Source organism: Arvicola amphibius, chromosome 3, assembly GCF_903992535.2.
Source record: "Arvicola amphibius chromosome 3, mArvAmp1.2, whole genome shotgun sequence".
Classification (NCBI taxonomy): domain Eukaryota; kingdom Metazoa; phylum Chordata; class Mammalia; order Rodentia; family Cricetidae; genus Arvicola; species Arvicola amphibius.
In genome coordinates, this window is record NC_052049.1 from 122,779,946 (window position 1) to 122,797,305 (window position 17,360).

Genomic DNA, 17,360 nt, shown 5'->3' on the forward strand with positions numbered 1-17,360 from the left:
CGGCCTTTCCACGCCCACAAATTTCAGTAGTTACGATCATGACACCCGTTGAGAGCAGCCTAGAGAAGTTGAAGATTGGACCGCCTGGCCTTCCTGTCCGCTTCGGCACACGTTAGATCCGCACTACTAGACCCACTAAGTGTGGTTCTACCTCGGTTGTTTTGTGCACGGATATGTTGGGGAGGGGGAATACCCACTCCTGAGAAAAGAAGGATCACTGCCCATCCTTGAGAGACTTGGCAGATGTCATTGCTCACACGTGACAGACGTCAACACTGCTCACAGCTGGGAGACGTCACTCCTCACCCTTGGGGTACTTATGAGGTTTCCAGCTGTGGGCAGTAGAAAGACCAGTGCCCAAACTCAGGCCACTTGAAGACCACTGTTCACACCTGCAAAGGCTAAAAGTCATCCAGCCTTCAAGATGCCTAGGGGGAAACAGCAACCGCAGGATCTCGACACCACCACAGAGGGCAGCCATTCCCAACCCCCTCAAAAATGCAACAATCCGAGGCAGACCCCAGAGCACACCCCTGCAGTGACCGAACAGAAGGCAGCCACACCCCGGGGCAGAGGCCGGGTGGGGCCGGCGGCACTCTCACATCCCTTCGAGCCCAAGCTCCCCGCCCAGGGTTCGCGCACACGAGGTCCTCCTGCGGGCCAGCGGATCCCAGAGCGGGTCAACCCCGCGGACCCACGCAAGGGCAAGGGGCCGGCCTCGGGGCGGCGTGACAGTCGGCAGCGGGCACCCTCCACCCCGAAACCGGAGCCCTCCGCCACGAAGCCCGAGACCCCCACCATGGCCCGCGGCGGCAGTCAGAACTGGAGCTCCGGGGAGTCGGACGGCCAGCCGGAGGAGCAGACATCCGAGGAGAGCGGGTGAGCGCGCGCGCGCCGGGCTGGCCCGAGAACCGAGCCCAGGAGCCGCCGGAACCTCCGCGAAGGTTCTGGGTCTTTGTGGCGTCACGCCTCCTAGCGGAACCTTCCGCCGGCGCCGAATAAAAGCCCGCGGCGGAGGCGCCGGCGGCTCGAGTGCGGCTGTGCCGGGCGCGCAAGTGGGTCCCGGGCGCACGCTCGGGACAGAGCCCCGGGAGCGGCGGCGACCGAGACGGTGACGCGCAGGCCGGCGGCGGGGGCGCGGGCCGGGGGCCCCGGGGGCGTCGGGGACGCGCTGACCCGCCTCGCCCGCCCCACCCCGCAGAAACAAGATGGTGAAGGAAACCGAGTACTATGACATCCTGGGGGTGAAGCCCAGCGCGTCCCCGGAGGAGATCAAGAAGGCCTATAGGAAGCTGGCGCTCAAGTACCACCCGGACAAGAACCCGGATGAGGGCGAGAAGGTGCGGGGCTGCGCGGGGCGCCGGGGTCACGGGAGGACCCGGGCTGTGAATTATTGACGGCGGCGCGGAGGCTGTCTGCAGGCGCCGCGCCAGTCCGAGGGAGGCCGCGGGGCGCGGTCAGTGGGGGACACCTAGCCGGGTGCGACTGATGCGGGCTGCGAGCCCCAGCAGCCACTCTACAAGTGTTTTTGGAGCCTCTGCCTCCCGGCTTTGAGGACCCTGGTGGGCTCCGGCACCGACCTGTGCAAGCCCAGCTCTCACAGCTCCTGCTGGCATTCCTGTGGGAGAGGACGCCAGCAAACCAGAAACCCGGCATGAGTGAACAGAAGCTGCGTGCTTGGTGGGCACCGCTGGCAGCGAACTACTTTTGTGTTTATATTCCATTTGTTGCCTAAGCCCTAGGGATGTTTCTGTGATCTCAGTTGTACCCTAGACAAACGCAGTGTCCCTTTTGAGAGGAAATGAGTGGATGTGATCTGTGAGGCCACCTCCTGCCTGTATCCAGTTTTAGGACACTGAATTGTCACTTTTTTGGTTGTTTTAAACAGGGGTGCAGAAGTCTGAAACCTGACACATCTGTTTATAGTGAGAACTCCGGGTTTCCTGTGACAAATGACCCGCAGTTGACCATAAGTACCTACAGATAATAGGCTGAAAAGCTCTGCGTATTAGTGACCTAAATTAAACCTTTCATCCTGTTTACAGAAATAAAACATTCATTTTGTTCCCAAAGAGGACATGCCCCACCTGAATAGGCGACTAAGTGTACCAGCCATTGTAAGGAGAGCTGGCTAGCTATCCCGTTTTTCCCCCCTTCATGTCTGCCATTTAAAAAACAAAACAAACCAAAAGGGGGAGCAAAAAACTTTTGGATGTCCCAGATGAGTTTGGGGGTGAGTGCCGTGGTAGAAGCTGATAGCAGTGGCGTCTGGACCGCTTTTGGGGCCACTGATCATCCATCCCATCCAGCATTTAGACCTGTGGAAATGACACTTGGATCAAAATGCCTGTCTGTCTTTGTAATTCCAAGCTGGAGCAGGCAAGCTACTTAAGGAAGGCTGGCTGGTGGCGGCAATGATAGAATATTTATATTTAGCCACATGTGCCGAATGTGGCTGTCACAAGTTTCAAGCACTTCGCTGTAAGCCCGCTCTACCCGTTTGTGTGCTTTGGTCTATATTTAGGTGGCTTACTGTAGCTTTTAACATCACCGGCTTCTGCATTGTGTCGGTGATTCGCACATGTATTCCCTCAGTTCCTGGTCTGTCGCTGACATTCTGTTTTTGATATTTCTGTGTGTATGGGTGCTTTGCCTGAGTGTGTATTTGTGCACCATGTGCCTGCCTGTGGTGCCCTTGGAGGTCAGAAGGTGTTAGGTCCTCTGGAACTGGAATTATAGACGGTTGTGAGCTACCATATTGGTGCTGGGAATTGAACCCTAGTTCTCTGCAAGAGTAGCCAGTGCTCTTAACTATTGAACCATCTCTCCAGCCCTGCTGGCATTCTCCTTTAAGGAGAGCTTCTAGGCTTCTGACATCATGTTCAGCAGGCAGCTTGGGGGCTCCACTCTGGGCTCCAGTCACATCATGTTCACCAAGCAGTTCCCCATTTGCGTACTGTTTGAGATGTGGGTGAATTGGGTGTGGTTACATTTGCCCTCTTCACATAGTACCTACCTGCCTGGGCAGGTCATTTGCCCTTTGTTTGAAACGAATATTTGTTTATAGCCAGGTATCCAAGTTAGTATTAAATAAATCTTTTACACAGTGAGATGGGGCAGGTCCCTCTTTTTTGCGGAGAGTGGGGCAGTGTGTTCCCACTTTTGGAAATGCATCTCCCTCTCTATTTCCCACGAGGGGGTGATCCATTTCTTTGGCTTCTTTTCTAAGACATCTTGGCAGAGGTTGCTCCTGACCCCAGACTGGCGGACCAACCCTCATCCCTATCCTACTGTGATGGACCTTATTAGTCTAGTGCCTGTTCCACATGAGTGGGTGGGTGGGGGGTCTATTCATGCCTGAGGTCAGGAGAAGAAACAGACTTTAATTCTGTAATTCCACATGTATGCAGGAGCGTTTCCAGAAGTGTGGGGAGAGCCAGAATGGAGGAGGACTGGGGGAACTGTGGATTGCAGAGCAGCGGGGGTGGGGAGACTGGGGACGCCATCTGTAGAAAGTGCTAGAGAGATCCCCAGAAGGCTCCTTCACTCCGTCACTCATCACACAGCTTCTCCTGTCCTGGGATGTGCTGGGCACACCATGCCGACTTTTCCAGGTTTTTTTTTTTTTTTCCCAAGTTTTTGTGAGGATTTGTGTGTAGTTTTGGACTACTTTATATGCTGTGGGTGGGGATTTGCTGGGTTTTTTTCACCTAAGATTGTCACTGGATTACTAAGGTTGTCCTCACAACTAGACAGAGTCTGTGCTTCCCCACCTTGTCCTGGGACAGTTGGGAAGCCCTCAGTGTTGGTCTTTGTTTTCTGCTCTGTTGTCCTGTGTTGCTAAGCAGTGGGCAGCCTGTGTTTGTCGTCACTCTGCCCTGCATAGAGTCTGTGCTTGTTCTAGCTGCAGTTGGTTTTCTGCAAGACCCAGAGGGGCAGGCCAGCAATAGTCCCTTTCAGGGATGGCGAGAGAACATCATTTATTGAGATGTGTCTGGTCCTTTGGCCAGTTCCATTGTAAATTTTAGTTTGAGTGACAGGTTTTCAAGATAAAGCTCTTGGCAGACTGTAACAGTACAGAGTTTCAGAGTATGAGCTGGACCTATAGCTCAGTTGGTAAAGTGCTTACCCAGCATGCACAGGGCCCCAGGATTTGGTCCCCAGTGCCACATAGCCAGGTGTCATGGTATGTGCCTGCAATCCTAGTATTTGGGAGATAAAAGCAAGTGGATCTGAAGTTCAAGGCTATTTTTTGCTATATAGTAAGTTCTTGGGCAACCTGGGATTTGTTAGACCCTGTCTTAAAGAAAAAGGAAAAGCTAGAAAGTTTCAGAGTATAGAAGAAAAGCCACTCAAAGCATGCCTGGTCTGACCATGTGTCTCTCCAGTCACTCCCACCCACCTTTCCTTCCTTCTGTTTCTGTTTTCACGTTGTTACAGTCTTATCCAGTAGTGCAGGTGCCTCAGCCTCCTCGGGTGCAGGGACTATAGGATGAGCTAATATACCTGGCTTTCCTTTTTCTTCACTTAATAACTTATCATAAGCTATGTGGCTCTCAGAGCCATTTCTTAGCTGAATTCCACGAAGGGTCTATGGTAAAGATCAGAGAACCCTAATCCCAACTGGGAAGAAAGGAGATCTTCATAGGATGTAAATTTGACCCTGGAGTATGGGGTCCCCAGAGGTAGGAGGACCTGTTACCAACATTTGGGGCCTCTGTCCCATCAGGTCTGGCCTACAGTTGAGTCCACCAAGTGACAGGGCAGTTCTGTTCATTCTTCAGTCTGTCTGTTAGGTCCAAGCCTCTTTGGGGCATTCTGGGTGTTTGAGTGTTTTTGTAGGCCCTCTCCTGGAGCATCCTTACTTTCAAAGAGACCAGAAGCCCCAGGGGCAGGTGTTTCAGGTTGGTATGTTTTTATGGTTTTGTTTTGCTGAAGAAAGCAATGGTAGTGGGTGATACTCTCTTCCTTGAAAAAAAATTATAGGAACTTTTCAAAAGATCTAATAACTGCCAGGTGTATGATGCTGATGGCTTTGTGTGTGTTAGCATGGAGGTGCAAGCATGCCACAGCCTCTGGTGGAGGGGAGACAACTTTTGGAGTCTGCCTTGCTTTTGAAGCCGCATCTTTCTTGTTTCTGCTACTCCACAGAGTACTCCAGGCTAGTTGGGCCTAGAGCAACCCCTGTCTCCTCCCATCGCCCTGGAGGATTACAGATGCACACCACAACAGCTTTTGTGTGTGTTCTGGGGATCTGAACTTGGGTGATCAGGTTTGCATGGTAAGCACTCCCTCCTGGGGGCTGCAGAAATGGCTGGGAGGTTAAGAGTGTGCTCACCATGCACGGGTCCCTGGCACCCAGGTCAGGTGGCTCACGGCCCCCTGTAACTCCAGCGCCAGGGGGATCCTTATGTCCCCTTCTGTCCTCCAGGGGAACCTACATGCACATATGGATATGTACACACACACACAGAGTAAAAATCAGCCTCAGGAGGGCCAAGAGCCAACCTCATTTATTCATATCTGAACATCCAGAATTGAGCTCTTCATTTATAATATCATCCAAATGGCAGACACAGTTGTAGGCTTAGGGATGCCCTTAGTACTCCAAGTTGACAGAAACCCTGTCTTCATGGGGCTTCTCTCACAGTGGGCCATAGCACGAGTAGTAGATGGTACAGCGAGGCTGGGCGGTGGTGGCGCACGCCTTTAATCCCAGCACTCAGGAGGCAGAGGCAGTGGATCTCTGTGAGTTAGAGGCCAGCCTGGTCTACAAAGAGAGTTCCAGGATATTCAGAACTGTTACACCGAGAAACCCAGTCTCAAAAAAAACCAAATCAAAATAAAACAAAACAAAAAATAGATGGTACAGCTTGATAGAAAATATTGTCCTTGGGCTTGCAGTTTAAAAGCTGGGACTTGTGGGGTTGAGCTGGGAAAGGAGGTTTCCAGCAGAGACAGGAAGACCTGCGCTTGTCACAGGGACCCCTGGGGCACATGGTACAGTTTCAGAAAGAGCAATGAGGCTGTGGACTAGAGCCAGAATTGGGATCAGGAACTTGGAAGATGGAGGCAGGAAGACTTGTGAGTTTGAAGTCAACCTGGGTGACATAGTGAGTTCTAGGCCAGCCTGTGCTACAAAGTGAGACCATATATAAAAACAAAACAAAAACATCAGAGGCCAGAGAGGAGAGGAAGGCAGAGTTGGGTTGTAGATGTCAGCAAGGATGGTGGCCTGGGAGGGTCACAGTTCACAGGCTTGGTGCGGAACAGCTGAAAGGAGCGAGGTTACTGGAGTGAGCCAGGCCACAAGGTGGCAGAGGACAGGACTGCATGTTTTAGCGTATGTCTTATTTTAGGAAGGTGCGTATACTTAAGAGAAGAGCGTGACAGGAAACATGCCCTCCACAACAACAAATAGATGGTCACAAAGTCGTCCTATTTGCTAGAGCTTTTGTGAATAACATGCAGTTAAATACCGCATGCAGCATGCTCTCCCTGGGAGAAAGGGACACCATAGTAATTAGCAAAGTATGATTTTCACATGGTGACATATTTACTATTTCCCCATTTGTTCCAATAGCATCCTTTATAACCATTTTTTCCTGTGCATAATACACCCCAGAATGAACCTCTGTGTTTGGTTTATTTAGTTGTCCTGTCTTCTAGACAATGTCTCTCCCTCAATTTGGGTTTCCTAGTTCTTTTTGTTATTTTTGGGGTTTTGAGACAGGGTTTCTCTGTGTAGCCCTGGCTGTCCTGGAACTCACTCTGTAGACCAGGTTGGCCTCAAACTTAGAGATCCGCCTGCCTCTGCCTCCCTAGTGCTGGGATTAAAGGCGTGTGCCACCACTGCCCAGCTACTAGTTCTTTTCTACAATTGGCTTCTGGTGATAAATTTTTGGCAGGTGTGCCACACATGGGGTACTATGTCACCGAGTTCAGGAGTGGCGGCTGGGGGAATAGCGCCAGAGAATTTGTTGACAGGTAAGGCAGGTGGACATTGCCCCCATGCCCGCCAGGATGGTCAGGCAGGACCGCGAGGGGCAGTGCAGGTCTGCACGCAGCAGCTGGCATGCCAGCAGGTGTTCACAGATGGCTGTGGTTGAATTTCACACCTGTAAACTAGTAACGTGGTCCCTCTAGCTGGAAACTCTGGGGGCACCTGGAGCCCTGGGCTGCAGCCGTTTATAGGTGAAGCCTTGCTGGGTCTCCTATCTCCAGGGGGACCCCATGTCTTCTAGCTGGTTTTGCCTGCGTGGAGATAAGCCTTTTTCCCCTTCCTATTTCTAGAGCTGTTCTCAGAACAAATTTCTTTATGATGTTTGTCCCTTATGTCCCACTTAAAAATGCCAGCAAATATGTAGACTACTGGCTGGAAGGACTGGCTTTTGTGATTACATTTGGAGGTAAGCTTGCATATAGGAAAATATCTCAAACCTTTCTGGGACTCATTTTAAATCTCTCATTTTTTTCCCCCAAAGTTTAAACTTATATCCCAGGCATATGAAGTACTTTCAGATCCAAAGAAAAGAGACATCTATGACCAAGGTGGAGAACAGGCAATTAAAGAAGGGGGCTCGGGTAGCCCCAGCTTCTCTTCACCCATGGACATCTTTGACATGTTCTTTGGTGGTGGAGGACGGATGACTAGAGAGAGAAGAGGTAAATGGTTTTAACTTAATTTTTCTCATTTATTTGTGTGTGTGTGTTTGTGCGTGCGTGCGTGCATGCACGAGCAGCGGTGTGTGTAAAACAGACAACTTGCAACAGTTGCTTCTCTCCTTCGGAACTCAGGTTCTCAGGCTTGGTGGTGAATGCCCTTACCCTCTGAGCTATCTTCCCAGCCTGTAATGTTTGTAAAAAATGTAAGAAAGCTTTCTATTGTACATGTTGCAGGAGTCGAGATGTATGCTCTAAAAGGGTGTGGTTGTGGTATTTGGGTTTTTTTTTTAATAGTTCTGAATTTTAGTATTCAGGCTGCTGGAAGCTCTTGTGTGTACCATTCTAGTGTTCCACATAAAAAGAGCGGATGGGATTATAGACAGAATAGAGGAACATGCGTACTACTAGCATCCAGGAGGCCGGGGTAGGAGTTTTACTGAGTTCTAGGCCAGCTGGAGTTGCATAGTGATACCCTTGGAAGGTCAAGCCAGTTTGTTTTGGATCAGGCACCAAAGTGTCCAAAGGGACATAATTGACACCTCAGTGCTTAGCAAATGTATCAAGAGTGTGCCTCTACCCTCTACCCACCCTCCCCCCATCACTTCACACCAACTCTTGAGCCCCATCTGGGCCAGGGCCTGTAGGCTCTCTCATTACTGTGATGGGGACACTGCCGTGTTCAGAATGGCCTCATCCCCAGCCAATATCAGATTTTCTAAGAGACAGAGTTGACCTCTGTTTTAAAATCTATGTAAAATAAATAGCCTTTTTAAAATCCATTCTGGCTAACAGCTTCAACCCCAGGAGGTAAATGAGCCCAACCCCCTGCTGCCTTGGGTTCATCTTCCCCTTACCCTCTTCCTCCCCACCTTCTTTTTTTTGAGTTAGGGTTCCATGTGTCCTAGGCTGCCCTCAAATTCCCTATGTAGCTGGGGGATGATCTTGAACTTGTGATCCTCCTGCTTCTGCCTGCCAGAGCTTGGTGCACGCTAGATAAATCACCCTGCCCACTGTGCTCCATCCTCAGGCTCATTCTCTCCTCCTCACCCGCTGCCTGCCAGTGGTGACTGCTGTTACCGAATTCTCCCTGGCCCACAGCCCCTCCCCTGCCAGCTCACTGCTGATAATCCACTTTGGATCCTAAAGCCATATAGGCAGCCAGGCTGACTACACTGCTAGATAAAATCAGGAGAAATGTGTCCTTCATTAGTTTTAAGATGTGTGACTTTGGTCCGTGAGAAACCCTGGGTGAGTGTATTTGTTCTCACATTATAATTGGCCTTGAACTTTAAAAAGCATGGGTGTTGATTCTGTGCACACAGTGTTCTGAAAATCACAGTGTTTATGAGGGAAAATCTGTCCCGCTTCTGGGTGTTCTGCCTGCTCATGTAATTGACATTGTGGACATGATTAAAACTCCAGGCATTCTCTCGCCCAGCTCTCTAGCTGTCCTGAAATAAAAAGCTTCACGCCCTTAATTAAGTCATCTCTCAAAGTTGGCAGCTAATAAACCAGGACACCTTGTGCTGGTGACGCCCAGAACACCTGGGCAGCAGGGAAGGTGTTGCTGTGTTGGTCCCCAGGAGCTGGGAGCTGGTGTACTGCACCCTATGGGCTAGACCCCCTCCCCATCCTGCATGCAGGTAGAAGATTTGGTCAGAGAAAGCGTTGCTGCTGGCCATGTATGCAGAAGGGCTTGGGGAGTAAGCGGCCTGCTGCCCATGCAAGAGTCAGTGGAGGAGACTCAGACCTTCATCTGAGGAAAGGGCTTGTGTCCTGTGGAGGACTTCATGACTCCCTGCCCTCAGAGGTGCTCTCAGAAAATAGGTGGAGCTTTTTGACAGGTTGAATTTCTCCACCTTGGCAGGGCACCTGCAGGATGGGTTGGTTTGTAGCCTTACTTCAGAGGAGGGGCTTGGCCCCAGCTCTGAGTATTAGGGACTTGGTTTTACTCTCTGGGCTCTCTTCGGGCCTACCACCCAGGTCCCAAATAAATCACACACACAGTCTGTTTCTTTCTTATGAATGCCTGGCCTTAGCTTGGTTTGTTTCTAGCCAGCTTTTTTTTTTCTTTTTTTTTTTAACTTAAATTATCCCATCTACCTTTTTGCCTCCGGACTTTTCCTTTCCTCTATTTCTGTTTATCCTGTTTTACTTCTTACTCCGAGGCTGGCTGGGTAGCCGACCTCCTCTTTTCTTGCTCCTTGATCTTCTCTTCTCATAGTTCTTCTATTTATTTCTCTGCCCACTAGCCCCGCCTATCCTTTCTCCTGCCTCACTATTGGCCATTCAGCTCTTTATTAGACCAATCAGTGTTAGGCAAAATAACACAGCTTCACTGAGTTAAACAAATACAGCATAAAGAATGCAACACATCTTTGCATCATTAAACAAATGTTCCACAGCATAAACAAGTATAAGACATATTTAACTAATATTGTACAATAGGGACTCCGCAAGGGTCATGATGTATAGTGTACGGCAGTGGTCGGATCAGTCCGGTAACTAGCTCTCTTTCCCTCGGCAGGCAAGAATGTCGTACACCAGCTGTCAGTCACTCTGGAAGACTTATATAATGGAATCACTAAGAAACTGGCCCTCCAGAAAAATATAATCTGTGAGAAATGTGAAGGTAAAAACTAATTTTGGAACCACTCTCATGCTCAGATCTCTTGTTTCTACTTGTTTCCTAGCTCAGAGAAAAATAATCGATCTTTTCAAATGTGGGGGCCACGCAGGGTTTGGAAACAGGGAACCCTGCAGTCCCACCTGTTTGAATGTTTCTATTTTTCTGGGTTGAACAGCTACTCAGTGTGTTGATATTTTTCCTAAAAGTTTCAAAATCTGGACATTTCTCCTAATGTGGGGGTTGTCGCTTTCCCTGTGAAGGGTGCAGCAGCAAACATCGTCAGCTTTCTTCTGCCATCACAGCGTGTGAGGGAATGTGCCTGTGTCCCAGTAAAGCCTTATTTAGGTCAATATAAATCACACAAATGTCGTCCCACAGAGAGCTCATCCAACTGTGACAGCCAGCACTGATGACTTGGGTCCTGTAGTTCCCAGCATGCCATGCACCTGTGGCGTGGGTGTGAGCGCCCTGGGGTTTAGACGTTAACATCTGGAGAGGCTCTGCCTGCCTGTTCCCTTCCACACAGCCCCCGGTGGCACCCCCCTGAAAGGAGCGCAGATCTCCCACTTGTTGTCTCCCACCTCCCTCCGCAGGCATTGGCGGGAAGAAGGGGTCCGTGGAGAAGTGTCCTCTGTGCAAGGGGCGGGGGATGCAGATCCATATTCAGCAGATTGGGCCGGGCATGGTGCAGCAGATCCAGACTGTGTGCATCGAGTGCAAGGGCCAGGGCGAGCGCATCAACCCCAAGGACCGTTGCGAGAACTGCAGCGGTGCCAAAGTTGTCCGTGAGAAGAAGATTATCGAGGTACACGTGGAGAAAGGTGAGGCTGCGCGCTTAGCGCTGATCATGGCATCCATGGGGTGTCAGGGATGCGGCTCTGTGGCAGCATGTTTATCACACAGGACTGCCAGGGGTCCCTTTTCAGGTCATCTTCCTATGACCTTTCCTGGCCTGAGGAAGGACCAACGAGGTCACAGAAAAACTTTAAAGTTTTCCCAATGAAGCCTTGATTTCAGGGCTGTCAAACTACCCTCACCTGTCCTTCTCAGTGTTCTTTGGAACATTTTGAAGTATTCTTCCCAACAGTTTTTATTGCTCACTACGTGCCAGAGCTTTTTAAAGGTTTCTGGACCTGTCTCCCCCTACACACACACACACACACACCTTCCCTCTGCTGCTCCAGATTCTCGCTAATGCAGTGCCTCTCCTTGCTGTCTTTTTTTTTTTTTTTTGGTTTTTTCGAGACAGGGTTTCCCTGTAGTTACTAGAGCCTGTCCTGGAACTAGCTCTTGTAGACCAGGCTGGCCTCGAACTCAGAGATCCGCCTGCCTCTGCCTCCCGAGTGCTGGGATTAAAGGCGTGCGCCACCACCGCCCGGCTTCCTTGCTGTCTTATCTGGTACCATCACCTTAAGGCACATTTCAGACCCTTCTGTTTCCCCAAAGATCCTGATTCTGAATTTCTGATCCAACAAATACGTCATATATCAGATGAGATCAAAAGTCAAGCCATGAGCCGCTACAAGACCTTAAACCTGCCTTGACCTTGTGTCTGTAACCAGAATTCTCTTGGCTTCAGGCCACAGAGCCTGAAGTGGGTTGTGACCTCCACACCCTTGTGTGCATGTGGCGTAGGAGTGTGATCTGGTCAGATGTGGGATCAGCCAGTGGTGGAAGTAAAACCTTTGCTAGGCAGTTATCCCAGCTACTCCTCCAACACTGTGCCCACGGGAGCTGAGAGGTTTAATGGGTTAGGAGCCCCCAAAGATCTCAGTCCCTTCAACAGCGCTGAGCTCTGCTGTGAGAAGTGGCTAATCCAAAGGGTGATGTTTCATAGGTATGAAGGATGGGCAAAAGATACTGTTTCATGGAGAAGGAGATCAGGAGCCTGAGCTGGAGCCTGGTGATGTCATAATTGTGCTTGATCAGAAGGATCATAGTGTCTTTCAGAGACGAGGCCATGATTTGATCATGAAAATGAAAATTCAGCTTTCTGAAGCTCTTTGTGGCTTCAAGAAGACAATAAAAACGCTGGATGATCGAGTCCTTGTTATCACATCCAGGTCAGGTAGGTACCGCCCTCCCCATACTCTAAATATTTTAAAATAATGAAGTCACCTTATTCTTTTAAAGATATATTTTATTTTTAACTATGCATACGTGTATATGTCCTTGTGTGGGTGTGTGCGCTAGTGTAAATGTACCCGTGGAGGCCAGAGGATCTTCCTGGAGCTGGCGTTACACAAGCAGTCACCTGCCATGGGCCTGAACTCTGCTTCTGAGCTATAAGAACAGAACCTATTCTTAATTGCTAAACCATCTTTCAAGCCCCTAAATTTAATTTCTTACAATATACTGTATGTGTGTGTGTAGGTCAGAGGTCAACTTTGGGGAGTCGATCTGTCCTCTGCTGTGGGTTCTGGGGGTCCCAATCGGGTCGTCGTCTGTGCAGCCAGAGCCTTTACCTGCTGCGCATCTCGTTGGCCTCACGCTATGAAGTTACCACGCATGACTGGAGAATGTGACGAATTTCTTTACTATTCTCCTGCAGTAGGAAGGAGGCTCTTAAGTAAGAATCTTCTGAGCCTGAAATTTTATCTAGACTCTTCCAGATACACTTATCTGTACACATTTGGTAGCTGACCACAAGCCTTTTCTGTCAAGTAGGGTCTGTGCTGATTCTTGTATGTTCCTCTGGTTTCTGAGCTGCTACATATGAGAATGTTTTCAAATAGCATTTTCCTGGGGAGTGGGGAGACATTAGCTGTGGGCATATCTTCAGAGGCTTCCACAGGAACTGACCGCACACACCCATGGGAGCTGTCTCTGGGCTGAAAAGGGGTCCCAGGACCCCAGGCTCTCAGCATCCAGGAAGGCTGATTTACACACGTCATGGATCCATGCAGGCTCTAGAGCACCTGCCTAGAAGGGACTGAGGTTGAGGCTGGGTGAGTGGCAAAGGCAGCTCTGCACAGCCAAGGTGTCTGCATAATATGGAGGAAGCTGAGCAATCTAGGTGCTCTGGAGTCTTGGCACAGGCAGGGTTTTCCAGTAAGGAGGCTGGGGTTTGTAACTGGCTGATAAGCCTGCAGCACAGGCGGTGGGAGCTGGCGATAAGATTGACGTCTGTGGGGGCAGGCGAGCACCTGCGTCTGTGGCCAGCCTCCAGGACCGCTCCTACCTCTGCCCATTTCCCTTCCTGCCTTCCCTTCTTCCCTGTCTTGTCCGCTGCCCACCTCTGACTCCTCCTTTGCTGGAGATGATGGGAAATGAGATTGCATTTCTAAACTCATCAATTTATGGTGACTTTTAACTTATATGCATGATGGTATATGCACATAATCCTAGTACTCAGTATGCTGGAGCCAGAGATTGCAAGACTGAAGCCAGCCTGGGCTGAGTCTGAAAGATGCTGTTTCGCTGGAGACGATGTGTGTATGTGTGGGGATGTAGCTCAGTGGATAGAGTAAAGCTCTAGGTTCAGTCCCCAGCTCCACACAGACCAGGTATGCCGGTGTAGGCTCGTAAGCTCAGCAGGTAGAGCTTGAACAAAGGATCAGACTTAGAAAAAGCTGTAAGAATGAAGCTGTCTCAAAAACAAAACGTTTCTCAAGCTTACAAAAAGGTGTAGAGATAAAAACATACATGGTCCACCAGTATGAGATTTGTCACTAACCTTTTACCCCATTTGCTCTTGGGTTTGTGGTGCGCATGCATACGTGCATGTACTTACATATACTTAACCAAGGGTCAGTGGGAAGCACTGCACTGTGATGCAGTCTGTACAGTTTTAAAAGCTGATGCCTTTCTACAGGCTCCGCGCCACAACCCTCCCAGCTGCCCAGTCCCTCCTGCCACTTGAAGTAGAAAGTTTAAAGACTGTGGTTCATACAAGGCCTTAGGTCATTGCTATGAACAGAACCAGCCTGGTTGTGTGTCTCAGACCCCAAACGTTGTCTCAACCTAGACTGTAGCCATTCTTAGAGCCAGGGCTTGCAGCATTTGAATGGTTTCTTTGGAAAAGTCTGTTCTTGACCAAGGGTGGAGAATATGACGAGTTCAGGGCATCCTGGCAGAATTCCCTGAGGCAGGGCCTCATTACAGGGGGAGCACTCCCTCTGCCTTTCCTGCCCCCAGCCTGGGGAAGGTGGGAGTCAAGGATAGAAGTAGGGTTTTGGGGAAGGAATCCCAAAGGGAGGGAACACAAGCCCTTAGAAATCCATTTCCTTGCTCAGGTAGGAAAAAGGGAGGACATCTAAAAAACCTGATAGGGATTTCTTTGGGGGATTTTGTGTGTGCATGTGTGTGTCTTGCTCTTTTCCTTTCCCCTTTGGTACTGGTTTCTCTCTCATCTTCTCTCCCCTTCCTTCACTGTTGAACCTCTTGAGGACTCACCGTCACTGTCCTGAGGAATTAACCTCTCCAGGCTCCTGTCTTCCCTTCTCATAAAAGAATCTTCTCTGTGCAGGTGAGGTGGTAAAGCATGGAGACCTCAAGTGTGTGCGCAACGAGGGAATGCCCATCTACAAGGCCCCACTGGAGAAAGGGATGCTGATCATACAGTTTTTAGTAAGTGCAGCCTTTTCTCTGAGTCATACCATCAACTGCCTTGACGGAAAGCCAAGAAACCCCATGTCCCTGTGTGCTCACCTCCGCAGGTCGTCTTCCCTGAAAAACACTGGCTTCCTCAGGAGAAGCTTTCTCAGCTGGAGGCTCTGCTCCCTGCGCGGCAGAAGGTGAGGATCACGGAGGACATGGATCAGGTGGAGCTGAAGGAGTTCAATCCCAATGAGCAGAGCTGGCGCCAGCACAGGGAGGCCTATGAGGAGGATGACGACGGGCCACGCGCTGGTGTGCAGTGCCAGACGGCATGATGGCGCAGTGTGGCATGGCCTGCTCGGACTAGTACACGATGAATGTAAACGTGGCACAATGAAAATGGCATCGCTTTAATAGCCTCGTGTTTGGGGTGTCCTGTGTATGTGTTCAGCAGTCTTCATTGCTGAGTTGTCTTTGGGTTTTCTTGTTTCTCTTCTAGTTGTAACTTAAGTTATAGCTTGATTTATATTTAAATGTTTTAAGTTCAATCATGTCTAGTCTGCCTATGGAATCTGTTCATTTGTACTTTCAGGACATACTCTGGAGATGCTAGTACCACATTGACCCTTTGTGCTTCTTAGTGGCTTTGCCATGGTTCAGTTCCACAGTCGGCCCAGATAGCAACCCTTGGCCCCTAACAGGCCAAGAAGGTCTGGTCCATCTCTAATCTGTGGTTTTTGTCCCTTTCCTCCCTTGGCAAAGTCACCAAAGTATGAGCTCAGGACTGCTAATATTTCTGAATCTAGACTCTAGAACTCTTAGACAATAAAAAGCACATACATGGCTTGCACTTGGCCCAGCATGCCTGTTCATACTGAGTAGGCTGCACTCAAAAGCTGCAGGGCCAGTCTAGCTCCCACTGTCTGTCCCATGAGTGGTTAAAAAGGGGTTTGTCTAACCATCTGTCTGGGAAGTTTTCTGAACTTTCCAAGCCTTGTGATGACAAACCCATTTTAAATGATAAGCCAATAAAGCCATCTGCCTGTGACCCCACACCTTGTTCGTTGTGGTTTTAGTGAGTATCTGCTGACGACCTTTGCAATGTTGTCCTACCAAAGCGCTTACCCTCAGAAGGCTAAACCCTCCCGTGTTCCTGGCAGCCTCTGTGTAGAAGCACCCAAGGGATAATGCTGAAGGCTCCGCCCCCAGCACAGCCGCCTGGTGTCTCCGGATGACATAAGGGTGTGCAATAGCACAGAACCCCTCAGTACGTTCACCTTGCTCTCCAGACAGCTCCTTCCTCGAGGCCCGTTCCACTCTGCACAGCCATACTACAAAGGGCTTCCTGCTTGTGATGCTTGGTGAGAAGGGAACTAACCAAGTTCTTCTAGTTAGCTGGCATGAATACCACTGACAGTGACAGCTGCTTGGGACAGGTACTAGTTACTCCTTTGTTCCTGGCAGGCAGACTGTACTTTAAATAAGGCTACCTCAGCCTCTAGCCGTTACTACACCTTTCTTTTCTACAAACGAAGTTAAACACCCTGCTTCTGAAGCTGCTGGGCTAACCTGTCAGATCCACCCTTATTTTGTTTCTATGTCACCAGAGAGTTGGATGCAGACCAGGCACCTCCCCTAGGAGGGTCAAACGACAGACCAGACCTGTGGCTGGTTGGGAAGCCAGCTAGCCGGACCAGGCTCCCCAAAACATTGCTGGCTAGGGGAACATAATTTGTTCAAAGCACAGAAAGTCCACCTGTGCCCACTTTGGCCACTGGCTAGGACAGACTTAAAATTGAATTCAGCTAATCCAGTTTATAACCGGACCACAACTCCGGCTGCTGTTCCTGTGCTGTGAAGCCCTAGTCACTGCTAGAGAGCTTGTTTAGCTTGTGATGGACACAGCTGTCTTCAGCTCTCCCTTGTTCAGATCTGCAGGGTGTTGCTTAACCTTCCCACCTGTACATTTGTCACCTTAAAATTAAAATTGAGCTACTATGAGAGACAAATGGCTTTGCTTTTTCTTTTCTGACTATCAATAGTGCTAAGTGCCAGCCTGTCTCACACTGGTAGACAGAAAGGATGATCTTTCTCCTGGGGAACTTTCATTTGGGGAATGGGATGAGTGCAGAAGTTGGGGTAAACTGCAATGGAGGGCTAGAGAAGTGGGGAAGAGCAGAAGGGAATGGGGGACAAGGGCTCTGAGGAGCCTCTGAACCGTGAGGGTGAAGAGCTGTCTGAGGAGACGCTGACACAGAGGAAACAGGACAGTACCTATAAGAGGGTGAGCAAGGTGGAGGTGGGAATAACCCAGCAATATAATAATAATAATAGAATAATAGACTGGTCTAGAGAGCTGGGCCTGACCAGGCCATTTCACCAGGATGTTCACACTTAGGCCTTCCCCGTCTGGAGGCAACTGCAGAAGCGGCAAAGGCGCTGGAACTCTAGTCTGAGGCAGGGCAGCGTCCAGCCTTCTGCCAGTCTCAAGCCTGCAATGGTTAAGGCAGACTGCCAGTAGGGCAGA

At 49.9% G+C, this 17,360-nt stretch overlaps 1 protein-coding gene across 1 annotated transcript; it reads left to right on the plus strand.

Annotated features, from left to right (window-relative positions):
- The first annotated feature begins 424 nt into the window (after window positions 1–424).
- Dnaja4 (DnaJ heat shock protein family (Hsp40) member A4) lies at window positions 425–15,886 on the plus strand. Its single transcript, XM_038322771.1, has 8 exons — window positions 425–879; window positions 1,202–1,340; window positions 7,485–7,665; window positions 10,193–10,297; window positions 10,888–11,115; window positions 12,132–12,362; window positions 14,763–14,863; window positions 14,953–15,886. Exons 1-8 carry the CDS (start codon window positions 425–427, stop codon window positions 15,166–15,168), a joined length of 1,656 nt encoding a protein of 551 aa, XP_038178699.1. The 3' UTR covers window positions 15,169–15,886.
- Window positions 15,887–17,360: the final 1,474 nt, after the last annotated feature.